This window comes from Dreissena polymorpha, chromosome 6, assembly GCF_020536995.1.
Source record: "Dreissena polymorpha isolate Duluth1 chromosome 6, UMN_Dpol_1.0, whole genome shotgun sequence".
NCBI classification, from domain to species: Eukaryota; Metazoa; Mollusca; class Bivalvia; order Myida; family Dreissenidae; genus Dreissena; species Dreissena polymorpha.
In genome coordinates, this window is record NC_068360.1 from 50,657,659 (window position 1) to 50,681,205 (window position 23,547).

A 23,547-nucleotide genomic window follows, 5' to 3' on the forward strand; every position below is an offset into this window, starting at 1 on the left:
AACTATTAGTGTATTATATTTAACAAATCTTTTATCAATCAAATTCATATGCGTTACCACATTATTTTTGGCAAATGTAAGCAATTTAAGCCCCCCCCCCCCAAATCATTATAAGAAGCAAAAATATTGCATGCAATATATATATAACAATACAGTTAATATTATAATAATAATTTTTAATATTAAGTTCGCTTAAGAAAAGTACTTACTACTCTGCTTCACGTTTTCCCTTAATAGTGTAGGCAACAGAAGTTGATATTTGACCTTCATACATCGATTTGAGTTATTAAGTCTTAAAATCCAATTAACAGTCAAAAACGACGAATATTTCGTACACTATTTCGAAAAATAAGGTTTACACATAATAGTATACAAAATCAATGTTCCTTATAGCAATAGCCAAATTGTCAACGCCAAATGTCCTCTGGTAACATAGATTTAGCAATATACCCAATTATTTTGTGTGTGGGACAGTATATCAAACACATGTTCATGTACCATATTAGTGTTCGTGTGTCGTATGAATATATATCGTCGCAAGAAATTAAAATGGGATATATTGTGCCACCAAAAATAAGAAAGAGCATTTTGTATATCGTTAAATCTATGTCACCATGCCAAATCTAGCGTTGAATTTTTGGTAATTTCTATAAGGAACACTGATTTTTATGGGTTTAATTTATTTTACGAAATATTGTGCGAAATACTCGTTGATTTTGAGGATTTATGTTACTTTAATTAGTTATATGTTATTTTACAATTTACATATAGCGAGTGTTTGAGTGAATACAAATCATTTTATTATTGTTTAAAAACAATTTTTAACCTGAAGAAACAATGGTATAAGGGTATATATCTTATCTTCAGTTTACTTTAAGTAATACTTGTTTACAATGTTGACACTGAACTATCTGTTGTAGTTGGTATTTCGTACGAAGTGACACGCACTGGGAGTAACAGATCGTCCTTTGTATTAAGTGGTGCTGGTATGTCCCTAGGGAGCAAAGGAGATACCACTGTAAGGTACTCGTCGTCTGCGCTGCTCTTTGCGCCCGGGGGAGAAGGCAGGGCTCGTCTAGGCGGCAATATTGAGCTATCAACGTCCCCTATTTCATCATAAACGGCACCATCCAACTCGAGGTATGAATGTATGCGCTTCTGTTTGACACCATGCTAGGTTAGAGAATGATTAAATATATATTAATGGACAGTATGCGTCTTTTCTCTAAATATAAATTGTTATGCATACTCGTGAAATGCAATACTGCATCATTCCGTCATTTACCAAAAATTGTTGTTACTTGAATTAAATTTATTCCACTTTTAAACATTTTATGCAATATTATTTTATGTAGAAGCGGGATAACATATTGCCGTCATTTCACAGTTTAAGTCCGGCATCGTTGTCAGTTCTTTTCATGTAATGCACTAAACCTTTCAACACATGTATAAAGTAATATACCAATTTCTTCTTACTTATATTTTTATATTTAAATATTAAGCAAACAAAATAAATAGTATTTTGCAGTTATCAAAGTTACAAATTAAATAAATTAAATTTAAATGGACTGAAGCAAAACACAGACAAGTTGTTCACTTCAGCTTGAGGTGTTTAAACATTAAATATACGTGCACAAATAATATATTTAAAGAACTATACGTATATTTGCCACGACTAGACCAACGGATCAGCAGGAGAGAAAAGTGTAGGAAAAGGAGGCCTTGAGTAGCAGTTTAATATTACAATATTAAAGTCTCTCCCAGATCACCGAAATGCGTTGTTTCAAATGTATAATCTGCACTACTCGTCCTTCAAAGCAATTGCATATACACAAGTGTTTGCCCACAATTGGTTGACAACTTACTGGAACGGGCTGTGGTATATTTTCCGTGTCTGCAGACATATCACATTTATCAGCTTTTGGAGAGTACCGGAAATTTGGATCTTCAGTATGCAGCTGTCTTCGGCGTCTTCAAACACACACGTTCCATTTCAGTCGTATAATTATACTACAACATGTATGTACACAGAGTCCAAAGTATGTGCACTCGTTTTAGTAAAAGAGTACACTATGTGAATGTTTTATGACTGATTGAAGATCTCTTAATCCGTACAGGCATTTATGTAGTGTCTTTCATCAAATACATAGGAACAATAACTGAGTTGTAACTGATATATACTTTGACAGCATATATAGAAAAATACAGGCTTCCAAATGTATATTACTTCACACGAAACGCATATGTAGCATTTAAAATAATATCACTAAGCTTACTTCTTGTACGCGATGACAATAACCGCTACCGCTATGAGAACCAACACAAAGACACCAATCCCAATGCCGACGTATCCAGATGTAGAAACTGATCGTGATTCAGGCGCTTGAGTGATGGACGCAGGCGCTAGAGTGGTAGAAGCCGCTGTAAAATAAATGACGTAAAATTAGAAAGATGTTGACGAGTAACAGTCAACGTAGCAAAAATGATCGCAAACTAATAGTTAATTAAGGGAATATGATTAAGTTTAGCAAAACTCATCAAAAACACAACCAAATGTTTGAGTGTAGTAACACAAAAATAAGGTTGATATGATAAGTGGAAACAATTTTTTTATTTTACGCCTATTTTTTTTTCAGTAAAAGTTGTACCTTTACGTGAATGTTGAAGAATAATTGAACTTAAATTCACTTCATCCTGGAGATAAAATTCAAGCTGCAGGTGAACTGTTTTGAAGTTTTATAAAATTGTACAGTAAATTAAACACGGAAGTATGATATGATTAAACGCAAAGAAAACTCAAGAATTTATGAATTCTCATTAATAGCTATGAAGATACCATAGGAGATACACAAGGACACGTAGTCAGTCATCTTTGAACAGCAATTGTATATCTAGACAAAAATGCTATCCGTATCAAGTTCAAGGCCGTTTGTCTTTAAAAAATACATTTTTTCATGTTCAAGTCTACTTTGAGAATAGTTTTTAGGTAAATAAGACGATGCAGATACACTATTCAAAGTAAGTCATTAAAGAAAAATAGGCCATTTGTTAATGTACCATTTCCGTTGAAAATTTGACACGTGCCCGTGGGTTCAGGATTGGTGATGAATCCTTTCCAGATTCCGTGAAAGGACCACTGGAAGTTGGTCAAGTCCGTTGTGTTTTCGTTTGTCAGTACGAACACCTTAGCCGACCGGTTGGCACTTGCGGGCGACAAAGTGATCATATTCCAGTTCTGTGAAAGAGGAAAACTTCTGGGAAGTATGAACCATCAGCAGTGTGGGTGTGAAGTAGTTGTTTTGAATGTTTTGATCTTTTATGACTACATACGAACAGCTCAAAGTTGTTCGTGATAAAGTCAACGACCATTTATTTCTCATGTATGTTTTAACAATCGAGTTAAATCAACCTAATACATTTTTAAAACACAATAACCGTTTTGGGCGAAGGTAATGAATTGTCGATTTGAGCAAAGCGCAAGAAAAAATGTTACGCGGGTTGGTTTTATGCTGGCTTTTGAAATCGTATAGTGTATAACAGTGTTGTTTGAATAAGGACACATTCGTATGGCTGTATTATCGTTGCAATCGGTAAGGTGGCATGTTCAATTATCAAGTTGAGTTGAATGATAGTGCTTAGGTTTGCATTTTAAACAAGTTGTTAAAAAATAAAGGTGAACTGTGGTATTGGTTAAACTTTTTCTATTTTTCTGAGTGAATGAGGTGTTTGAGCAAGAAATGCTTTGATCATTTGCGTTTCTAATGTCAAGTTAAAAAATCACTTTCTGCATCAATTCAAATATTTATTGAACTAATAAATTGCATTGCATTTGTTTCAATGTATATAAGTTAAATACGACATCTTCTTTCCCTATGATTGTGAAGGAGAACATTACCGTTAAAGTATAATATAAAAATACATCACTTTCATAAATTCTTTCATTTATAAAAAATGACTAAATTCATTGATCAACCGTTTGTACTAACACATAAGAACGAAAGTAAGTATTGGATCATATTCAAGCTAACAGCGAAAGTGATGAAGATATCAAAGCTTACCACGACATCTTGCACGTCTTGATTGAACATAACTAACAATACCGCCATCCTGCCGGCAACCAATCCTATTTGTGGTGCGCGGAAGTTGCAGTAATACTGGATCCTAAGTAAACCGGACCCTTCGGACCACGGCTTTGAGCCACGCTCAATCGGAACTGAAACCCATCTATCAATTTATGAACGCCGTTTTATTTTACTGTTGTTGAAGTGGTGTTTGTTTTAATGATTGTGTGTGCTGAACAAATTGTGAAGCTTAAATAGTTTTGCATAAATTAAACAATTTTATTTTCTGTTTTATTCTCTATAACTTTTTGTACATCTTTTATTTGAACTCTATACTTTTCTCACTATTATTCAATCGAATGCTGAAAAGTAACGGTGATTATTGGTCCTCAAACAATTATATAACTTTTGTCATTGCATTCAATATTTTATGAAACCAGTTAAGAATTTTGCAAACAAAAGTGTTTTACTTCAAGACGCAAAGGATTTGATTATATGATAAATGGAATACTAATTTCTAAATTAAGTCTAATCTTCTTATAAAAATGTGATTAAACTTCATATATAATCACATTTACTTTGCGTTTAATGTTATTTTATGATACTGATACAGGCTTGAAAAGCACGCGTTTAATGTGAGGCCCATAAAGACAATGTCTATGTTTGCACTGATATTTCTAAAATAAATAGGGTACATAGGTCAAAAACATTACTTTCGCGAGTACGACAACAATTGTTTGCAAAGTTAATAGTTAAAGGAATATGAACGAACTATGCACAACTGATTGACAACTAAACCTTGAATAACAAACTTATAAACGTTTATATGGTGAACGTTTTTTAATTCAAAGTTTTCGTCAATAAAACATTTTGTCTCTCCTTCTGTCACAAACAGTTTATGCTCGGCAACATAAATAGGATGGGTTAGTATAAGAGTTTTTGTCAACCTGACGATAAATTGGAAGAATGATTTGACTTAAATTAGATAGATTATTTTGGCAAGGAATGCATACATGGGCATTTACAACATGTACAGAATATAAAATATCACATACATGTACATAAATATACCATGACATACACACCAACACCAAGGATAACACAAAAATGAGTAAACCCATATTTCCGTTGTGGTCCTTTGTGCTGGTGGAAGGACATAGAGTGGCACTTATAAAAATGGAGAATGCATAACATTTATGAAGATAGGATCAATGTTGATACAAATTGATGACTAAAAATGATTCCTTAATCCCCAAAAAAAACAATACACATACAAAGTCACATATTTGCTAATAAATGAGTTTTTAAAGACGACTTAATAACAGACAATCTATCAATCTGTGTTATACTGGAGGGTAAATTGTTCCATAATGAGCATCCCGTGTAACAAAAGGACTTTGACCCGAAACCTTTGACTTTGGGGACAGCAAATGCACCTTTTTGAGTTGACCTGGTCCTGTATGAATGAATAGAGGCCTGCGGAATAAAATGTTCTCCCATATAGTCAGGGGCCAAACCATTTTTAATCTTAAACACATGGCCAAGAACAATCTGGTCTACACGTGTATTGACTGGTAGCCAGTTGAGCAATCGAAAGTGTTTAGGCCCAATATGTGCCCTTGCATCGAGACCTAGGACAAACCGCAATAACTTATTCTGGATGATTTGGAGCTTATTTTGTAACACTTTGGTGAGACTATGGTACCATATAGAGCAATCATAATCAAAATGACATTGGATCAAAGACATGACAAGAAGTTTCTATGTTTGCTGGGTGAGATATTCTTTCTTTCTATATAGATATTTTAACCTGGAGTTGGCCTTCTGAATGACTTAACGAACCATGGTTTCAAAGGACAAAGTTAAATCCAATGTAGCCCCTAGGTATTTGACTGAAGATGTAGATTCAATAATGGTACCATTACAAGAAATGTCGAGAGTAGGGTTGACCTGATTCTATGCCTAGAACCAAAAAGAATAGTCTCCGTCTTACCTAAATGCAGAGACAACTTATTATCAACCAACCACTGACTAACCAGATGTAAATCCTCTTTCAATAACCTTTCAATATCAGTTTTACACTTACCAGACACGAGAATACCTGAGTCATCTGCATATAGGAGGAGCTTATTTTTAACCACAGCAGACATATCATTAACATAGATTAGGAAGAGCAGGGGACCTAGAATTGACCCTTGTGGAACTCCACATGATATTGGGGCTGTACCGGACTAAGTGCCTGAAACATCAACAAGTTGCTGTCTATCTGAAAGGTATGATTTGAACCACCTTAAGATATCATCACCAAGACCTGCTGCACTTAATTTCCTGAGAAGTATAGAGTGATAAACAGTGTTGAAAGCCTTTTGGAGGTCTAGAAGAATCATCCCTACGAGATTACCTTTATCCATTTCTAACTTGATATAATCAGTCAGATGTATGAGACAGGTGTCCGTTGAAAAACCACTTCTGAAACCAGACTGAAATTTATACAACAATTTGTTAACCTTGAAGTATGACTCAACCTGGTCATATACAACCTTTTCATATATTTTAGATATAATACTCAAAAAAGAGACTGGACGGTAATTACCAACAGAGGTTTTATCACTTTTCTTAAAAATAGGAACAACCCTAGCAGACTTGAGATCCTCTGGAACAACACCCTGTATAAGAGATAGATTAATAACATGAGTGAGAGGTTTAGAGTTAATTGAAGCCCCATCTTTCACAAAACGTGAGGGCATACCTTCTTAACCTGTTGCTTTATTAGAACTAAGCTGGTTTAAATATTTGAGCACTTGGTTCTCAGAAACGAAAGAAAAAGAAAACTGTTAACTGCTTTTATACCAAAGTTAGCATAAAAATTAATGACAAATGATTTTCCAAACTTAAGAACACTAGATGGTAATTTATCAACAATCTTTGAGGCAACTGTAGTGTAAAAATGGTTTAAAGAATCTGCAATAATGTCCTTATCAAAACATATATTTCCATCAATGTTAAGACAAATATTAGAAGAGGAAAATAATCCTTTCTTAGATGGTAAACCAAGATTCATTTAACTTCGATATTATAGTTATGGTAAAATGTGTTGAAAGTTAATCAAACACGACGTAAATATGGGATAATAATTTGACTTAACTAAATGTTTACTTGTTTTATATAAACCAAATAAGTAAGAATAATATGCTAAAAAATGAGAAAACAAAATGTTCATGTGATTAAATATAGAAGGAAACTAATTTTTCCATGTCGCGTTATTTTATGACAATATAATTTGACTTTTTTCCGACAATACATGACTCATTGTATACGTGCTGTAATGTTAAGTTTATTTAGACTAACGACCAATTTAGGTGATATATGATCGAATTATGCACGATACAGATAATAATAATGATGGATAAAATCTGTAATTAATTATTGCTCATAGAACACGAACAAGTTCGTGTATGGAAACTATCGGTAATGGCTTAAAGAAAAAAAGGGTGATACAAGATTAGGCGTTTCCAGTCATCCTGCTCCATCAAAAGTGTTTACAGTACAAGAATGACATCCGTGTTAATTTCAAGGCAAATTGCCTTTTTTTAGCTCATCTATTTTTTGAAAAAAAATTATGAGCTATTGTCATCACCTTGGCGTCGGCGTCGGCGTTGGCGTTGGCGTTGGCGTTGGCGTTGGCGTCGGCGTCCGGTTAAGTTTTGCGTTTAGGTCCACTTTTCTCAGAAAGTATCAATGCTATTGCATTCAAACTTGGTACACTTACTTACTATCATGAGGGGACTGGGCAGGCAAAGTTAGATAACTCTGGCGTGCATTTTGACAGAATTATGTGCCCTTTTTATACTTAAAAAATTGAAAATTTTGGTTAAGTTTTGCGTTTAGTTCCACTTTTCTCAGTAAGTATCAATGCTATTGCATTCAAACTTGGTACACTTACTTACTATCATGAGGGGACTGGGCAGGCAAATTTAGATAACTCTGGCATGCATTTTGACAGAATTATGTGCCCTTTTTATACTTAGAAAATTGACAATTTTGGTTAAGTTTTGTGTTTAGGTCCATTTTATTCCTTAAGCATTAAAGCTATTGCTTTCATACTTGCAACACTTACTAACTATCATAAGGGGACTGTGCAGGCAAAGTAATGTAACTCTGACTGGCATTTTGACAGAATTATGTGCCCTTTTTATACTTAGAAAATTGAAAATTTGATTAAGTTTTGTGTTTAGGTCCACTTTATTCCTACAGTATCAAAGCTATTGCTTTCATACTTGCAAGATTTATGAACTATCATAAGGGGACCGTGCAGGCAAAGTTATGTAACTCTGACTGGCATTTGAACGGAATTATGGGCCCTTTATACTTAGAAAATTGAAAATTTGGTTAAGATTTATGTTTTGGTCCACTTTACCCCTAAAGTATCATAGATATTGCTTTCATACTTGGAACACTCACAAACTATCATAAGGGTACAGTAAAAGGACAAGTTGCATAACTCTGGTTGTCATTGTTACGGAATTATGGCCCTTTTTTGACTTAGTAACTTTTAATATATGGTTAAATTTTGTGTTTCGATCCACTTTACTTCTTAAGTATCAAGGCTATTGCTTTCAAACTTCAAATACTTACATGCTATCATGAGGTTACTGTACCTGGCAACTTTAATTTTACTTTGACCTTTGAATGACCTTGACTCTCAAGGTCAAATTATTAAATTTTGCTAAAATTGCCATAACTTCTTTATTTATGATTAGATTTGATTGATACTTTGATGAAACTACTCTTACCTGACATACCACAATAGACTCCACCCAAACCATCCCCCGTGCCCTCCCCTCCCCCCCCTCCCCCCCTCCCCCCCTCCCCCCCTATTTTTTTTTTTTTTTTTTTTTTTTTTTTTTAAGATCATCTCACAAATGACCACCACACCCTCACACTATACCCCCCCCCCACCCCCACCCCCCCCCCCCTAATTTTTTTTTTTTTTTTTTTTTTTTTTTTTTTTTTAAGATCATCTCACAAATTACCACCACACCCTCACACTATACCCCCCCCCATTTTTTTTTAAAATGGTTATGTTTGAAATACCGTCCAACCATCGCACCCAAACCCCCCCCCCCCCATCGCCCCCCCAACCCCCCCCCCCCCCCCCGGATTTGTTTTTTTTTTTTTTTTTTTTTTCGCTTTTTTGGAAGATAATGTAATAAATGTCCACAACCCCACACTATACACCCCTCTTCACTCCACTCCTCCCTCCTTTGTGATTGAAAATGAGAGTCCCTTCACCTTTAAAAAGAAAATAGATGAGCGGTCTGCACCCGCAAGGCGGTGCTCTTGTTTAAATTTCATGATTCGATCCGCCATGAGACAATCCGAAAGCACCTCGGACGATGCAAAATAATAATGAAATTATAATAATGAAATAACAAAACTCGTAGAAGTAAACCGTTGAACAGACAACTAGGTCTTGGGTAAATGTGCCATTACCTGTGACAAGATCGGTGCCAAGCTGACATGTTCCAGTGGGTGCGGGGGAGGAGGTGCGGACGGGAGGACCATAATCGATGTCACCTTTCCATACCACGTGGAAGGACCACTGGAAGTTGGTGAAGTCCGTGTTGTTTTCGTTTGTCAGGACGAACACCTTGTCCGACCTGTTGACGCTTGCGGGGGACAGAGTGAGCATGTTCCAGTTCTGCGAAAGAGATAAGCATTCGGGTAATATGATAAATCAGTAGCGTGGGGTTGTCTCGATACTTACAGTTATCCATAGTTGCATTCGCGTTTTGTTAAAGTTAAATTGTATATGTCCATAAGTGTGTGGTATCGTCTTACAAATGGTGGTATTGAATGCAAATTCTTCTTTAAGTGGGCTCGAAACAAAACGATTTGTTATTTCCGGTGACTTTATAATCGTGCGTTCCAATGATTTTTATAAGTGTTAGATATACGTTTAACATGTTATTTTCTATGATTGTGAAGGAGAACAATACGGGTAAAGCATATCATAAAATATATATATACACTTGAAGAGCAGTTCGAAATTATTCTATCACTTTTCTAATTTCATTTGACAGTCATCAATTAATTCGTGTATCTATCGTTTGCACTAATACATTAAAAAAACACTAGAAATATCTTAAAAGACAGATACATGGCGTTGTTTTTGTGTTGGCTTTAAACGGCCGTCACTAAATTCAGTAAGATTAAAGTGTTTTGGGATGTTTTTGTCTTATCAATTCTGTGCCGCATTATATCTTATTCATATAAATCAAGACAAACGTAGTTTACAATCTTATCGGAGATCTTACTCTGAGAGTGTAAAATCCCCACGAAGAATAGTCTTCGTGACAAAAATGTTGGAGATGAAGATGTGGTGTCACTCTATTTATAATTATCAAACGCCTTGTCCATCACAAAACTTGAGCGCGCAAATTATTCATAAAAACTTGGTGTAGCAATTCGCAAAGTACTCGTGCATACGGTGTTGGTCGATCAACATCTATATAAGGTCTTTATGTACGTCTTTTTTCAATACTGGATTTTTATTAGTAAATGAATATTTTACAATTCATAGTTTATTTTAAAAAACTAAATACAATTCACGACAAGAAGTAAAACCTAAATCACTAAATAATAGTGGGTATTTCTCTATTTCTCATCGGCGTACATCCTTAACGCTATTTTGCACAACAAAGATAGTATTTTTCAAATTAAATGTAAAACTTGTTGATGTAAGCGCGGAACGCTTTCTATTTAGCATAGTTAAGGTATTTTCACAAGTGCGAAAGTTCAAGTCATTCATTCCTGCCTACTGGCTTAAAATGTCTACAACATTTTATTGGGCGTAAATAAAGGTCACTTAATGTATAAAAAAAAAACATGATTAAGACAACTACGCCAAATAAGCCAAGGGTCATATTCACGCTAACAGTGAAATTGATTGATATATCAATGCTTACCAAGATATCCTGTACTTCTTGATTGAAAATTACTAACAATCTCGCCGACTCGCTGGTGACCAAGCCTACTTGTGGTGCGCGGAAGTTGCAGTAATACTGGATCTTCAGTAACCCGGTCTCGTCGGACCAGGGGTCCGGGCCGCGCACAAATGGAACTGAAACTGGGGTAACGTTATGCAATAATGAGGGTATTATATATATTATAACAGGATACTGCCCTCAAATTGAGTAATATATCTGGTGTGAGGCAAAATAACGACAAGGCTCGCCGAGCTAATGTTTTATTCGCGTCGAGCCTGATATTTTACAAAATTATATGCTTTTCTTTGAATCATACCTTAACTCCCACTCTTTTTAAAGACATGAAGAAATATAATTGCTAAGACGAATATTTTCTTTACAGCGGAAACTAATATGTTGTATGACTTGTGTATTGTTACCTAATGAGCCCTTGCGCTTAATACTTGTAAAATTTGGATTTGTTTGCTATTAGCGTAGCTATTTGTGTCTAAATAGTTTATTTTCTTGATAACAAATAGTTTCTTTCATTGAATCTGATTCTATTTATCGAACGTGAATAATTTACAGTTGACTCAGATTGTTTTGACCTATTTCCAAACCTTGACTGGTGCAAACACCGTTGTCGTGATATAACGAATTATACCAGACACCTTTTATCAGGCAGATATTAATGTAGTTGTATGATAAATGGTTATATTTGGTATCTTTAATTACACATGCAACATACATGGACAATTGTTTTCTTTAATCAAAGCTCAATTGATACGGGGAACCAAATACAATCCAAGTATACAAAATATGAACTGTATTTTATAAAGAAGTTTAAGAGATCCTATTTCATAAAAAAAATCCGGTTAAGTTTAAACCCTATTTATTTTAAGGCGATTGCATCGAAAGCCTAAGGCTTATATAAACGGACACCCTATATATTACAACACTGCGACCTTTTAAATATTCGATTTAAGTGTTGTATTGTGCTTTAAGGAGAAACCCGCGTACCCGGTAAAAGAGTCTCAACTGTCCGATATAGTTACTACGAAACAAATTCCGCCGGAAGCGGAGATTGAACCCAGGTCGCCAAGGTGAGAAACACAAAGCTTAGCGGACCGCCCAGTTGTGCTTGTGACAGCATTGGTAACAAGGGACAGTTCTTGCGAGTATTGTGGTAAAATAGTTAATGGTAGTATTGCATATTAAGTTATAAATTGGTCGATTGCCATCCACAATGCACCCACATGTCACATTGCTGTCCTTTAATCAATGTGTAATTATTGCAAGTACAATTAAATAAAGTTTCTTTATTTGATGCTTACCAAAACAAGATGCGTTTCCAAATAAGAAAATGTACACCGCTAGGAGGATATGTCCATATTGACTCATTTCTGAAAATGAATTATAATAGTATATAAAGGCAAAATATGTCAATGTTTTCTTCAATATATAAGAATAATAAAAACGGCGATTAAAACCGTGGTAACAGCACGAGTATTTAAACTGAACTGACCCGAATCCTGCTTTCAACGAGTAAGAGTAATACACATCAAATAAGTCTTATTGGAGAATTTAAAGATTTGCGGGTACAATAATACGATTGTGGTAATCTTAATCTACAACAGCTAAAACAGTAAAAACGATCTATAGAAAAATCTGTATGCGATACAAATTTGGCATGTCTAGATAAGTCTACAAAGGTGTGCGAAACAGTAATAGTATCGAACTTTCCAAGGCCTGTGATACATACTACAAAGACATTATTGTGGACGCAGAAGGGTTAACAAGAAAGTTCGTTGCAATAAAAATAATTTTACATGGTAGATGGCAAAAATATACAAGTGCATTATCATTTGCCTATGACTTCATGCGATACTTTGCAGAGAGAATTTTTAAAATCATAAATAACCTGGACAACTTACCCATTGAAACAACATGCAACAAATGGTCTCCTCAAATCTAGCTGTGATAAGGAATGCATTTAGTGCCTTCAAACCACTCTTCCCAAGTGATATTTTTTAACTTGTAAATGCATCCAAATATACAACATGTGAACTTGGTGCGATCTCAACTATAAGAACCTCTTTTAGAAGTGACCCCTATATTGACAAAAATAATATATTGCTATCAAACATATTCCCTAACGCATGAAAACAGCACTATGATTAAACAGTTAATAAAATAGAGAGGTCTCCCGTTGAAACTACAGAACTATCGTGTAGTGAAATTTCTGTAGAACACACATGAATAATCTACTTTAAACCAAATTACCGTTCATATTGGTGCTAAAACTTTCCCTAAGCGTATCAAAGTGCCTTCAGATACTATCATAGTGTTAAAATAGCTATGCTAAAAATCAATACTGACCATCTAGAAACCATTAATGAGTGTCAAGTACGTGGTCATTGTTGACTTAAGTGCAGCGTTTACCCTATTGATATCCCAAACATAATTCGCATTTTTTTCAAGACGAATATGGCATATTTGACATTCCCTATAAATGGATGAACTGTTATCTTACAAACATCTACGGAAGCATTAGTACAAGGATTAGTTAATTAATATATTGACTTTTGTTATGGTTTTCTTTACGGAAGTTCCTGCTTATCAGATCAAGAAATTACAGCAAGTCACATATCATGCTGCAATAGAACTTATGAATGCTTCTTTTGAAGAACCACGCACTGACCTTCTGATACAATTATACTCGCTTCCAGTAAAAGCCATTGTGATATTCAAAGTCTAAGTAGTTGTATTTCGTAACAGCAATGGTATAGCTCCAGTATACATGAGGGAAATGGTTGGACCTGCTCGATGAGGTACAGATTACGGTCACCAAATAAGACAAAGTTCTAAATTCCTAGACGGCGAACAAAATGTGCAGATAGATCTCGTACCCTCGGCGGCAAAACAAAGTGGATTAATCGACCTGACTATCTTAAGGATTGTCGGTTTGAGCCCGATATAATCAAGGCTAAAAGCACTTATTTATGGATTTTTGCAAAAACAATGTATGTGCTAGTGTACTTAACAGGACGTCTGCAAGTTAAAGCTAGTGCACAGATGAATACTGTCTACAATTTTTTCAACTAAATGCCTATTATGTACATGCGTAGGATATTAGCATGCATTCGCTTTTGTATTGACAACGCTCAAGAAAAAGTTATAAGTGTAAGTTAAAAAAAGTCGCACTGATTAAAACAGCAATTTCCAATTACCTGTGGATTGTAAAATAAATAATTGGTTCTCTTATTGCATAATTTACATATTCAGTAGTGCTACTAACTATTTTAATAATAAGGCTACTCACCAGAGAATGTTATCTCTTTTGCCTCATCGCTGTATAATTGCATCTGTTTGGAGTTTAAAACGCATTTGAAAATCCGATTACTTCAACTGAGTTTCAATTCCAGATGAAACCACAACGTATGCAAATTACCTAATAAATATCCATGCGTTTATGCAATTTAGCCGTATCTTCCAAACAGTGCATACTGAGGTAAACTGAGCTTGATGCGGTAAATGATTTTCATTTCTTAAAACATGTTACTCTGAGTATATGCGATCGGTATAACGCAACATTAAACACCAACTATTGTGTTGATGTGTTAACATCGCTGTATTTATTCAAGCAATAAAAGTAAATTGTTTACATCTCATTTAGTGATGATGTTGTTTCAACTTAATGTGTTAGTATTATAATATTAATTTATCTTTAACATAATAATTCTTACTTTTAAAGACCTTTAAAAGCGTATCTGCATAACTATGTATCTTATTTATTGTTTAAATCTTCTCACTTTTGTCCCAATTCACTACATTAAGTAAACTTTCTTACTTGACTCTCTTGACTAAATTTTCCAAATAATTTATTGTAGGAACTACTGTTTTCCTGTTGTTACTTCGCTCTGTAAACAGATGACCAAAGCACTATTAGAACACTGGCTTAATAATCAACAAAACTTAAAGGACATATCCCATCCTTACTAGAATTTACCAGTGAGTTTGATTTGGGTGAATGAGCAAACATGCATTTTTGTTTATATGTTTGCCTGACGACGATCATTTACGACTGAGGAGCGCAGCGCTCCGCGATTTTTTTCGCAATTTCGGTCGCACCGAGTTAGTGGTATGATTGCTACGAGCTGCACTGAAGAATATATGGACTCAACCTCTTCGATAAAAATATTCGCGCCATGAAAACGCCCGCAACATTCAATGGGGTCACAGAAATAGGCCCACGACCCGTTAGCTTACGATGTACACTGCGGGCCTTGATTTCTTCTGTGATTTCGTGTATATGTGTAGTTAAACATTATATATTTTTCTGTTATGTCCGCCTTTATAATTTTTAATAAGCGCTGAGTATGATTATCAATTAACTTCGTATGACTGGACCTTCAACTGGTCAAGTGTTTAATAATCGTTTTATTGTCTTTAGATATATGATAAATGACCGGACTTGTGCCATCCGCGGTTTCTCAGTTTACAGCATCAAGTAAGTTTAAAGTCTCTTAGAGATTATAATAAAAAAATGTCCCTGATTATCAGTTTAATTCTCCTATAGTTTATATTCAATTTTATTGAACTTTTGACTGGTATATCTATACGAACACAAGTGGAATATTAAATGTAACATTAGAACAGTATGTTGAGTTCTGAATGGGTGTATAATTATAAGTACTCCGTGTTACATCGTATAGCGGAGTACTTTTGTCCTGACGGACATGAGAAAACAAACCGGTTTTGCTAGTTTGTTTGTGTAGGGCTATTTATAGAAATAAATAGCGTTGGATTTCAGCAATCTCCACGCAGAGTTGTCGTTCCTTGAACTCACATACAACTCTGCGAAATGCACAGCTTGCCATTTTGTCTATAAAATAGGTAAAACCGAACAAACGCATTCAATGTATATTTGATTGGATATTTAAGATCGCATGCATTAAATTAAGAAATATGACTTTTAAATGTACGATCAATCGTGCAAAAACTTGCCAGTTTTAATGCAACTCTTTGGAACTAATTTATTGCCCATTTACGCAGATGGAATCATTCCACGCACTTAACAAATGTAAACAATTGAACATATTTTTTTTGAGTGACGTAAGGAATTGCTTCGACGTGTGTATGTATGTTGGTTTCTTAACATAAAAAACCATATCAATTTTATAATAATGAATTAAGACTGATATAAGATATCATGGTATGAGATGGTTTTCTTTAATGCAGTGAATGCAATGTAACCGTCGTGCAAGAGATTGTTTAGTGTTCTGTAACCTCAATGATGAACGCTTGGAATGATCATGACATAAATGAGACGCTTTCATAACAATAGTCCGTTCCGAGCCCAACACAGAGGTGAATGTAATGTAACCGTCGTGCAAGAGATTGGGATTTCAGTTCTAGCGAAGTCGTTTACGTGGCAACATCGTGAACCGAAAATGGAGGAGCACATAAATCTGATTAGCAAAATCGTTGATGAAAAGTTGAAATCTTCTTTAGTAGAGCACAATAATTCGCTGTTTCATGACATGGAACGCATTGTAGAAAAGATAAGTTCAAAAACTAACGTTACTCAATTAAATCAAATTTCGAGAATAGTATCTGGCGTACCATCATTTAAAAGAAAATCAAATAAAGAGCAATTTAAGCACAATGCGAAAGTAAATTTTGCGCTAGAGGAAGTAGAAAATTTGTTGGCAAATTGAAATTTCGAAGAAACACGACACAACGTCGCAGAAGGTCAGTATTTGACGAAAATGTATATCTTACTTATTAGAAAGAAACTTTCTATACTTTATTGCGGTGTAAACATAACATATATGTATTTATAATCATTTGATGAGTCTTATGCGATTGATTTGTTTTTGAAGTAAAAGCACTGGTTGTTCACCGCCAGAAATTAATCAGATTAGCTGACGAATCAGAGTTGGGTTGGAGATTCGTGAGCGAATACTAGTCTAACCCGCTAGCATCTGACTCTGAAGACGAAAAGCGGATGTACAGGGCAGAGGCGCGGGCAAACAAGAAGTTTAAAGCGGAGTGGTCGAAAAGTCCCGAGGCGCGCGCAACTGGCATACCGGAAGCCGGTAGTTGCAACCAACAATGCAACCCACGGGGTGTCGATGAAACAGTCATTGAGACGCCCATGTTTCGCTTGTGAAAAGCCGGGCCATTGGAAAGGAGCAGCTGAATGTTCATCAAGCAGCTTAAACAATAAGATACGTATTTTTATGTTTGAGACACCGATATCCAAAAGATTAGTAGTTCCGATTCCATCGGAAAACGGTAACGTACTTGAAGCTGTAAAAACTGATATGGATCAAAAGGATCCTATTACAGAGATTGATACCAGAAGTTCGCCGGTAAGTAGACAAGTGGCAAGAAGCTACTGATAGTAAGTACATTTTAGATGTAGTAAGTGAAGGATACAAGCTTCCTTTTAAAACTGTTCCCGAACATTCTCGGATGCGAAATATCTGCGAGAATAAATTCAGTATTTGTAGAAAGCGATATAAAAGCTTTATTAGAGAAAGTTGTTGTTTCGAGATGTAACGATATTCCACATATTGTTTATCCGCTTACAGTAGCATTTAATAAGAAAGGGAAACCACGATTAGTTCTAAATTTTAGGTATATTAATCCACTTTTTCACCAGTTTAAAATAAAATTTGAAGATATTTAAGTTGCTGAAGCTTTGTTTGAAAAAAAATCCTTTTTATTAACTTTCGATATTAAAGGAGCATATCATCATATTGATATATTCAATGAACATAGAACATATTTAGGATTAAGCTATCAAGACAATACCAAACAGTGTTATTATATGTTTAATTCGCTTCCATTCGGCATAAAAACAGCTGGTCATATATTTACTAAACTTCTTAGAGTTGTAGTACCATTCCGTAGATCAAAAGGACTGAAAATAGCTATGTTTTTGGATGATGTTATTGGTGGAAATGTAGAATATGATAGAGCATTATATGCCAGTGAATTTACAAGAAATAACCTAGTAGAGTTTGGATTTTTATTGGCCGAAGATAAATGTAAGTGGATTCCTTCTCAGAGAGTAAAATGGTTAGGGCATGTGCTTGATATGCAAACAAATCGGCTGTTCATTACTGAAAACAGAGTGACTAGACTAGAGAAAAGTATTGATTCGATGATCCATCAAATTCATCAAACAAGCGAAAAAATATTGCCAGTAAGATTCGTAGCTAGCATTGTAGGGCAGATAATTTCCTTTCAGAGTGGAAATAAAGTAAGTTGCTAACAAGACATTAATACACTTGCATAAATGCCAGGGCTAGTTTGAGAGCTCCCGTTATTGTGACAAAGCAAGCTATTTCCGAACTTACGTTCTGGAAAGAAAATGCTAGGCAATCGAATAGCAGTGAAAAATATTTCAAACACAATCAAGTGTGTTTGTTTAATATATTTGCTGATGCAAGTAGCAAAGGTTATGGAGGTTTTATAGAAAGTTGTAGTTTTCATGTTGATAGGCAAAATGATAGTCAAGTTTACGACTTTCATGGAAATAAAAGAGCAAATTGAAAAAGCAATTTGTTAAATTCACTTGACGAACAGAGTAAAGGTACGGATGTATGGTCTCTGAGAAAAGGTATGTTAACGCTCCCGGAAGTGAGAAAAAAGAGTAAGCTATGGTCCTCGGAAGTTGACATAGATCCCAGTAGATTGCTCCCGGAAGTGAGCAGAGAGAGTATGCTATGGTCCCCGGAAGTGGACATAGAGCCTATGCTATGGTCCCCGGAACTGGACATAGAGCCCAGTATATTGCTACCGGAAGTGCGAAGATATTGTATGATATGATCCCCGGAAGCGACATAGAGCCTATACTATGGTCCCCGGAAGTGGACATAGAGCCCAGTAGATCGCTCCCGGAAGTGAGCATAAACGGTAAGCTATGGTTCCCGGAAGTGGACTTAGAGCCCATAAACTTTCTCCCGGAAGTGAGCAAAAGGTGTATGTTTTGGTCCCCGGAAGTGGATATAGACTACGTAAGATGCCTCTCGGAAGTGAGTAAAAAAGGTATGATTTTGTCCCCGGAAGTGGACACAATCTCCAAAACATGGCTCCCGCAAACGAGAGATGACGTATGTGGTTAGTCCGCGGACGAGGACGTTAAAGAAATTAGACAGTTGTCAGAGATGGGTTATAGATTTTATGGTAGGTCGGCGGAAGGTGACGAGTTTAATCCTTTTTGTATAAAGGAAGATGATAATACTGTAAAAGATGTAGAAGTAATTGGCATCTGTTCTGATATAGAACAGACACGCCGCTCCACTTGGCAAGAAGCGGAAGCAGTTAACAGAATAGTTAAAACTTTTGGAAATGCTTTACAAAATTCGTACATAAAAGTGTATTCAGACAATAAAAACGTAAAATCAATATTACTGAATGGTTGTCGAAAACAGGGTATTCATGAAATATCTTTAGATTTAAATATGTTGTGTGATCAAAATAATACATCCATATGTCCGGAATAGATTCCAAGAGCAAACAATGAAAAGAGCGACTATTTAAGTAGATGGTTTGATTCAGATGACTGGCAGATAAAGCCATGTTATTTTATAGCATTAGATACCACTTGGGTTAAACATTCAGTTATTATATTCGCATCGAATTTAAATAATAAATGCAGAAGGTTTAATTCCCGATGGTGGGTTCCAAGAGCAGAGGCAGTGGATGCCTTAGTTCAATATTTGGGAAATGATGTTAACTGGTTAGTCCCGCCACCTAGATTGGTTCCGAACTGCATCGCTAAGATGGTATCGGAGAAAGAAAAATGCACCCTTTTTATCAAAAAATGGGTCAGTTCGCCTTATTGGCCAATGCTGATTTCGTCCGACGGCATATTTAGAGATTTTGTAAAAGATTGAAAAAAATTTTGGAAGAGATTCGATTCCTGGATTGGGAAATAACGGTTGTTTTGGTAAAATAGATTATCATTTGATATGATAGCATTAAGATGCATACCATAAGTCATGTATTGATGCATATTTCACATATGTTTGACAGGTATTGGTTTGAGAGAAACTCTAAATGAGCGAATAGAGGATGCGGGCTTGCATGGGCAACACAGAGATCAAATGGCGGACAGAATGGCTGGATATTTGATGCAATCAAAAGCAGACACTACGGTGAAGAAATATAATTGTTCATTTAAACATTTCAAAACATATTGTGAAGAAAATTCGTTAGTTGCAATGCCAGCCTTACCTATATCAGTAGCAATGTACATGACTCAATTGATGGGTCAAGGACAATCTAACAACGTTGTTTCATCTGTGTTCTACATTATCAAATGGGTTCATGCCATAAAAGGTGTAAATGATCCAACGGAAAACAATATTGTTTAACAATTATTAGAAGCTTCGAAACGTGTTTGTTCAAAACCGGTTCAAAAGAAAGATGTACTTTCTTCAGAAATGATACAGTCAATATGTTTGGTGTATACAGATTATACTGATGTTATTGATGTAAGAGATTTAGCTATGATCATGTTAGGATATGCTGGTTTCATGCGTATGAACGAAGTAAGTGAACTTCGTTGTAAATACGTTTAATTCAAATCTGATAATTTAGTTATTAATGTGCGCCATAGCAAAACTGACATTTATAGAAATGGTTCGGAGATTATTATTGCAAAAGGTGCAACCACAACTTGCCCATATGGCATTTTAGCAAAATATATGCCAATAGCAAACTTATGTAATGATTCAAATGATTTTTTGTTCAAACCAGCTTTTCATTCTAAAACTGTATCCGCTTTAATTAAGAAAGATAAGAAATTAAGTTACAGTAGAGCAAGAGAATGCATTGTTAAAAAATGAAATTAGTTGGTCTCGAACTTAACCTTGCTTCGAGCGTTTCTGAAAGATGTCTTAAGATGCATGGGAGATGGAAAACTGACATAGCAAAAGACGGTTATATTCAAGATTTTTTAGATAAAAGATAATCAGTTACAAAAACTTTAAACTTGTAACTTGCTAGATATTGTAAATGCGTGTACATTTGTATACTACTTATGAAACCATATGAATGAATTTGAAGTTGATGTTTATCCTACTATACTTTGCATGGTCTATATGCGTCTCTCGCAAATCGGTCAACATAGTTGTTGTTTTTGTTTGTTCGAAGCAAAGTTATGACTTATTAGTACTCCGCATTACATCGTATAGCGGAGTGCTTTTGTCCTGACGGACATGAGAAAACAAACCGGTTTTGCAAGTTTGTTTGTGTAGGGCTATTTATAGAAATAAATAGCGCTGGATTTCATTTCTAGAGAAGTCGTTTACGTGGCAACATCACATTCAAATTCATGTTGTTGTTGTTGTATACAAGATTATGTGTGTATATATATGCATACGATTTTTCCGATTGCTATATTCTTAAGAATGGACTAAGTGCTTGGCTACGGTTTACACGTTTCTTCCTTGGTTGGGTGTTCCCACCAGAGAAAAGTAAAGGGAGTTGTTCGTTGGCGACTACCATTCTTGTGATGAATATATGGTTAAATCTGTAGTAAATCGGAAAAGAAAAGTACTTTATGGTAATGCGGTTCAATTTTAGTCAGTTATTTTTAAGCTTGAACCAGACAAAATTTACATAAAAAAACAAGGGAAAAAATTGTCACAAAACCTGGTTTTCTATTTTAAAAAAAGAAGTCTGATAAAGGGAGACAAGTCAAACTGAACTGTTTGTTTAAAATTAACCCCCTTTGTTTCAAAATAAATCTATTTTAAGTCGTGGCGACCTTGACCTTGGAGATATTGACGTAATTCTTTTGTGCGACACACCCTTCAATGATGGTGAACAAATGTGCCAAATGATTTTAAAATCTCACAATGAACGACACAGTTATGGCCCGGACAAGCTTGTTCCGCCCGCCCGCCAGCCCGCCCGCCAGACCACCAGCCCACCAGCCCACAGCCCTCCAGCCCGCCCGCCCGCCGACATTCGCCAATCTAATAAAAAGTTTTTTCCTTCAGAAAACCTGGTTAATTACTACCGATTTATTCTGAGCATACACTTATGCACAGAATACAACTATGTGCATGAATTATACTTGTTAGTATAGGTTAGAAGTTTTGTACTTGCTTTATAAAAAGAACGTTTGTATTGAAGCTCTGTGAACATGTTGCCACAATATATGCGTCTCTCGCATATCGCACAACATAGTTGTTGTTTATGTTTGTTTGGAGCAAAGTTATGACATAATCTATCACTGTAAATACGATGCACAGGTTAATATCGTAGAGAGAATACCCTTCCTGCACAATTAAATTAGGATTGTTTTTTTCGTGCCGAATGTTATGAAAATAATGTACTGTATGCTTCAGATGCACATCTTAAAGGTGTATGTACAGTCAACATGCAGAGTGTGCATAATCTGTCTAATGAAATACTAACACTACCTCCTCTCTTCCCACAATACCTCCTCTATTTCACAATGCATCCGCCTTTAAACAATACCTCCCCACTTCTCACAATACTTCTATCCTTCCCACAATAACTCCTCGCTTAGGCAATAATCTAACGCCTAATAGGCCAATCTTAAAATTGTATCATTTGTATTATAAAATATGAATATTACCTCCTCGCTTCTAACAATACCTTCTCTCTGCTCACAATACCTCCTCTTTAGGATGAAATAAACAACAAATATATCGATGTCATGCACACAACATCTAATTTTTAACTGCACTGGGAAAATAAAACACTGCGACATGTTACATAAATATTTCTAGATTGTTTTGCCTCAATCTAATATCCGTTTGTTCATTTCTATTCAGGTGTTTAATTGCCCCTATATGACGCACAAACCGCTTAACTCGTTTTTATCAGATATGGTAAAGACAAGTACTAAGTAATAACAGGATGTCATAAATCACAGGTTACAGGCGAATGTCTGATCATAAAATACAACTCATATACAGATTATAATTTACGGCAATGCACGAAACAACACGAAATTACATTTTCCAACAACGGTGGTTAACACAATTTACAAAACATTAAAACAATATGGATCGTGCTCTGTGGAAAGGGGGTTTAATGCATGTGCGTAAAGTGTCATCCCAGATAAGCCTGTGCAGTCCGCACATGCTAAACAGGGACGAAACTTTCTGCTTTAATGGTATTTTTCGTTGACAGAAAGTCTCTTTTTAGTGGAAATCATGTTTAAGCGGAAAGTGTCGTCCCTGATTAGCATTTAGTCTTATTATTTAGATCAGAAAAATGGGGCTTAAAAGTGTGTCGTGAATTAAAAATATTCATGTAAAGGTTTGAAAACAATTTAATATTACTACAATTACATGCATTGATGCAGTTTTTACTGGTGGTAGAGAGATAGATTCAATTATTAACTTACATGTTAACTCACCGGAGCTAGCGAGGCCAAATAGTGTTCTTCGTTTTTGTTTTCTACCACATATATATGTACATTTTCTAATCAGGTATTCACTTTATGATTGAAAATGCTC

At 35.3% G+C, this 23,547-nt stretch overlaps 1 protein-coding gene across 2 annotated transcripts; it reads right to left on the bottom strand.

The window, feature by feature from the left end:
• Window positions 1–36: 36 nt before the first annotated feature.
• LOC127836080 (uncharacterized) lies at window positions 37–22,910 on the bottom strand. 2 transcript variants are annotated; one of them, XM_052362501.1, is made up of 9 exons: window positions 22,679–22,910; window positions 12,364–12,432; window positions 11,030–11,190; window positions 9,555–9,762; window positions 4,059–4,213; window positions 3,058–3,235; window positions 2,277–2,421; window positions 1,866–1,971; window positions 37–1,173 (listed from the first exon to the last, which is right to left on the bottom strand). In XM_052362501.1, the coding sequence occupies exons 1-9, from the start codon at window positions 22,791–22,793 to the stop codon at window positions 889–891; spliced, it is 1,422 nt and encodes a 473-aa protein (XP_052218461.1). In that variant the 5' UTR covers window positions 22,794–22,910; the 3' UTR covers window positions 37–888. The 2 variants fall into 2 exon arrangements, with proteins under 2 accessions (XP_052218461.1, XP_052218462.1); XM_052362502.1 differs by having other exon boundaries at window positions 38–1,173; window positions 22,659–22,802.
• Between the last annotated feature and the right edge of the window lie 637 nt (window positions 22,911–23,547).

Excerpts from the sequence above, each read along its gene's own strand:
- LOC127836080 (XM_052362501.1), bottom strand. The coding sequence starts at position 22,793 with ATGTCGCAGTGTTTTATTTTCCCAGTGCAGTTAAAAATTAGATGTTGT. Across the intron at positions 3,236-4,058 it reads AAGACGTGCAAGATGTCGTG|AACTGGAATATGATCACTTT; the intron begins GTAAGCTTTGAT and ends CCTCTTTCACAG. Across the intron at positions 2,422-3,057 it reads TCAAATTTTCAACGGAAATG|CGGCTTCTACCACTCTAGCG; the intron begins GTACATTAACAA and ends TTTATTTTACAG.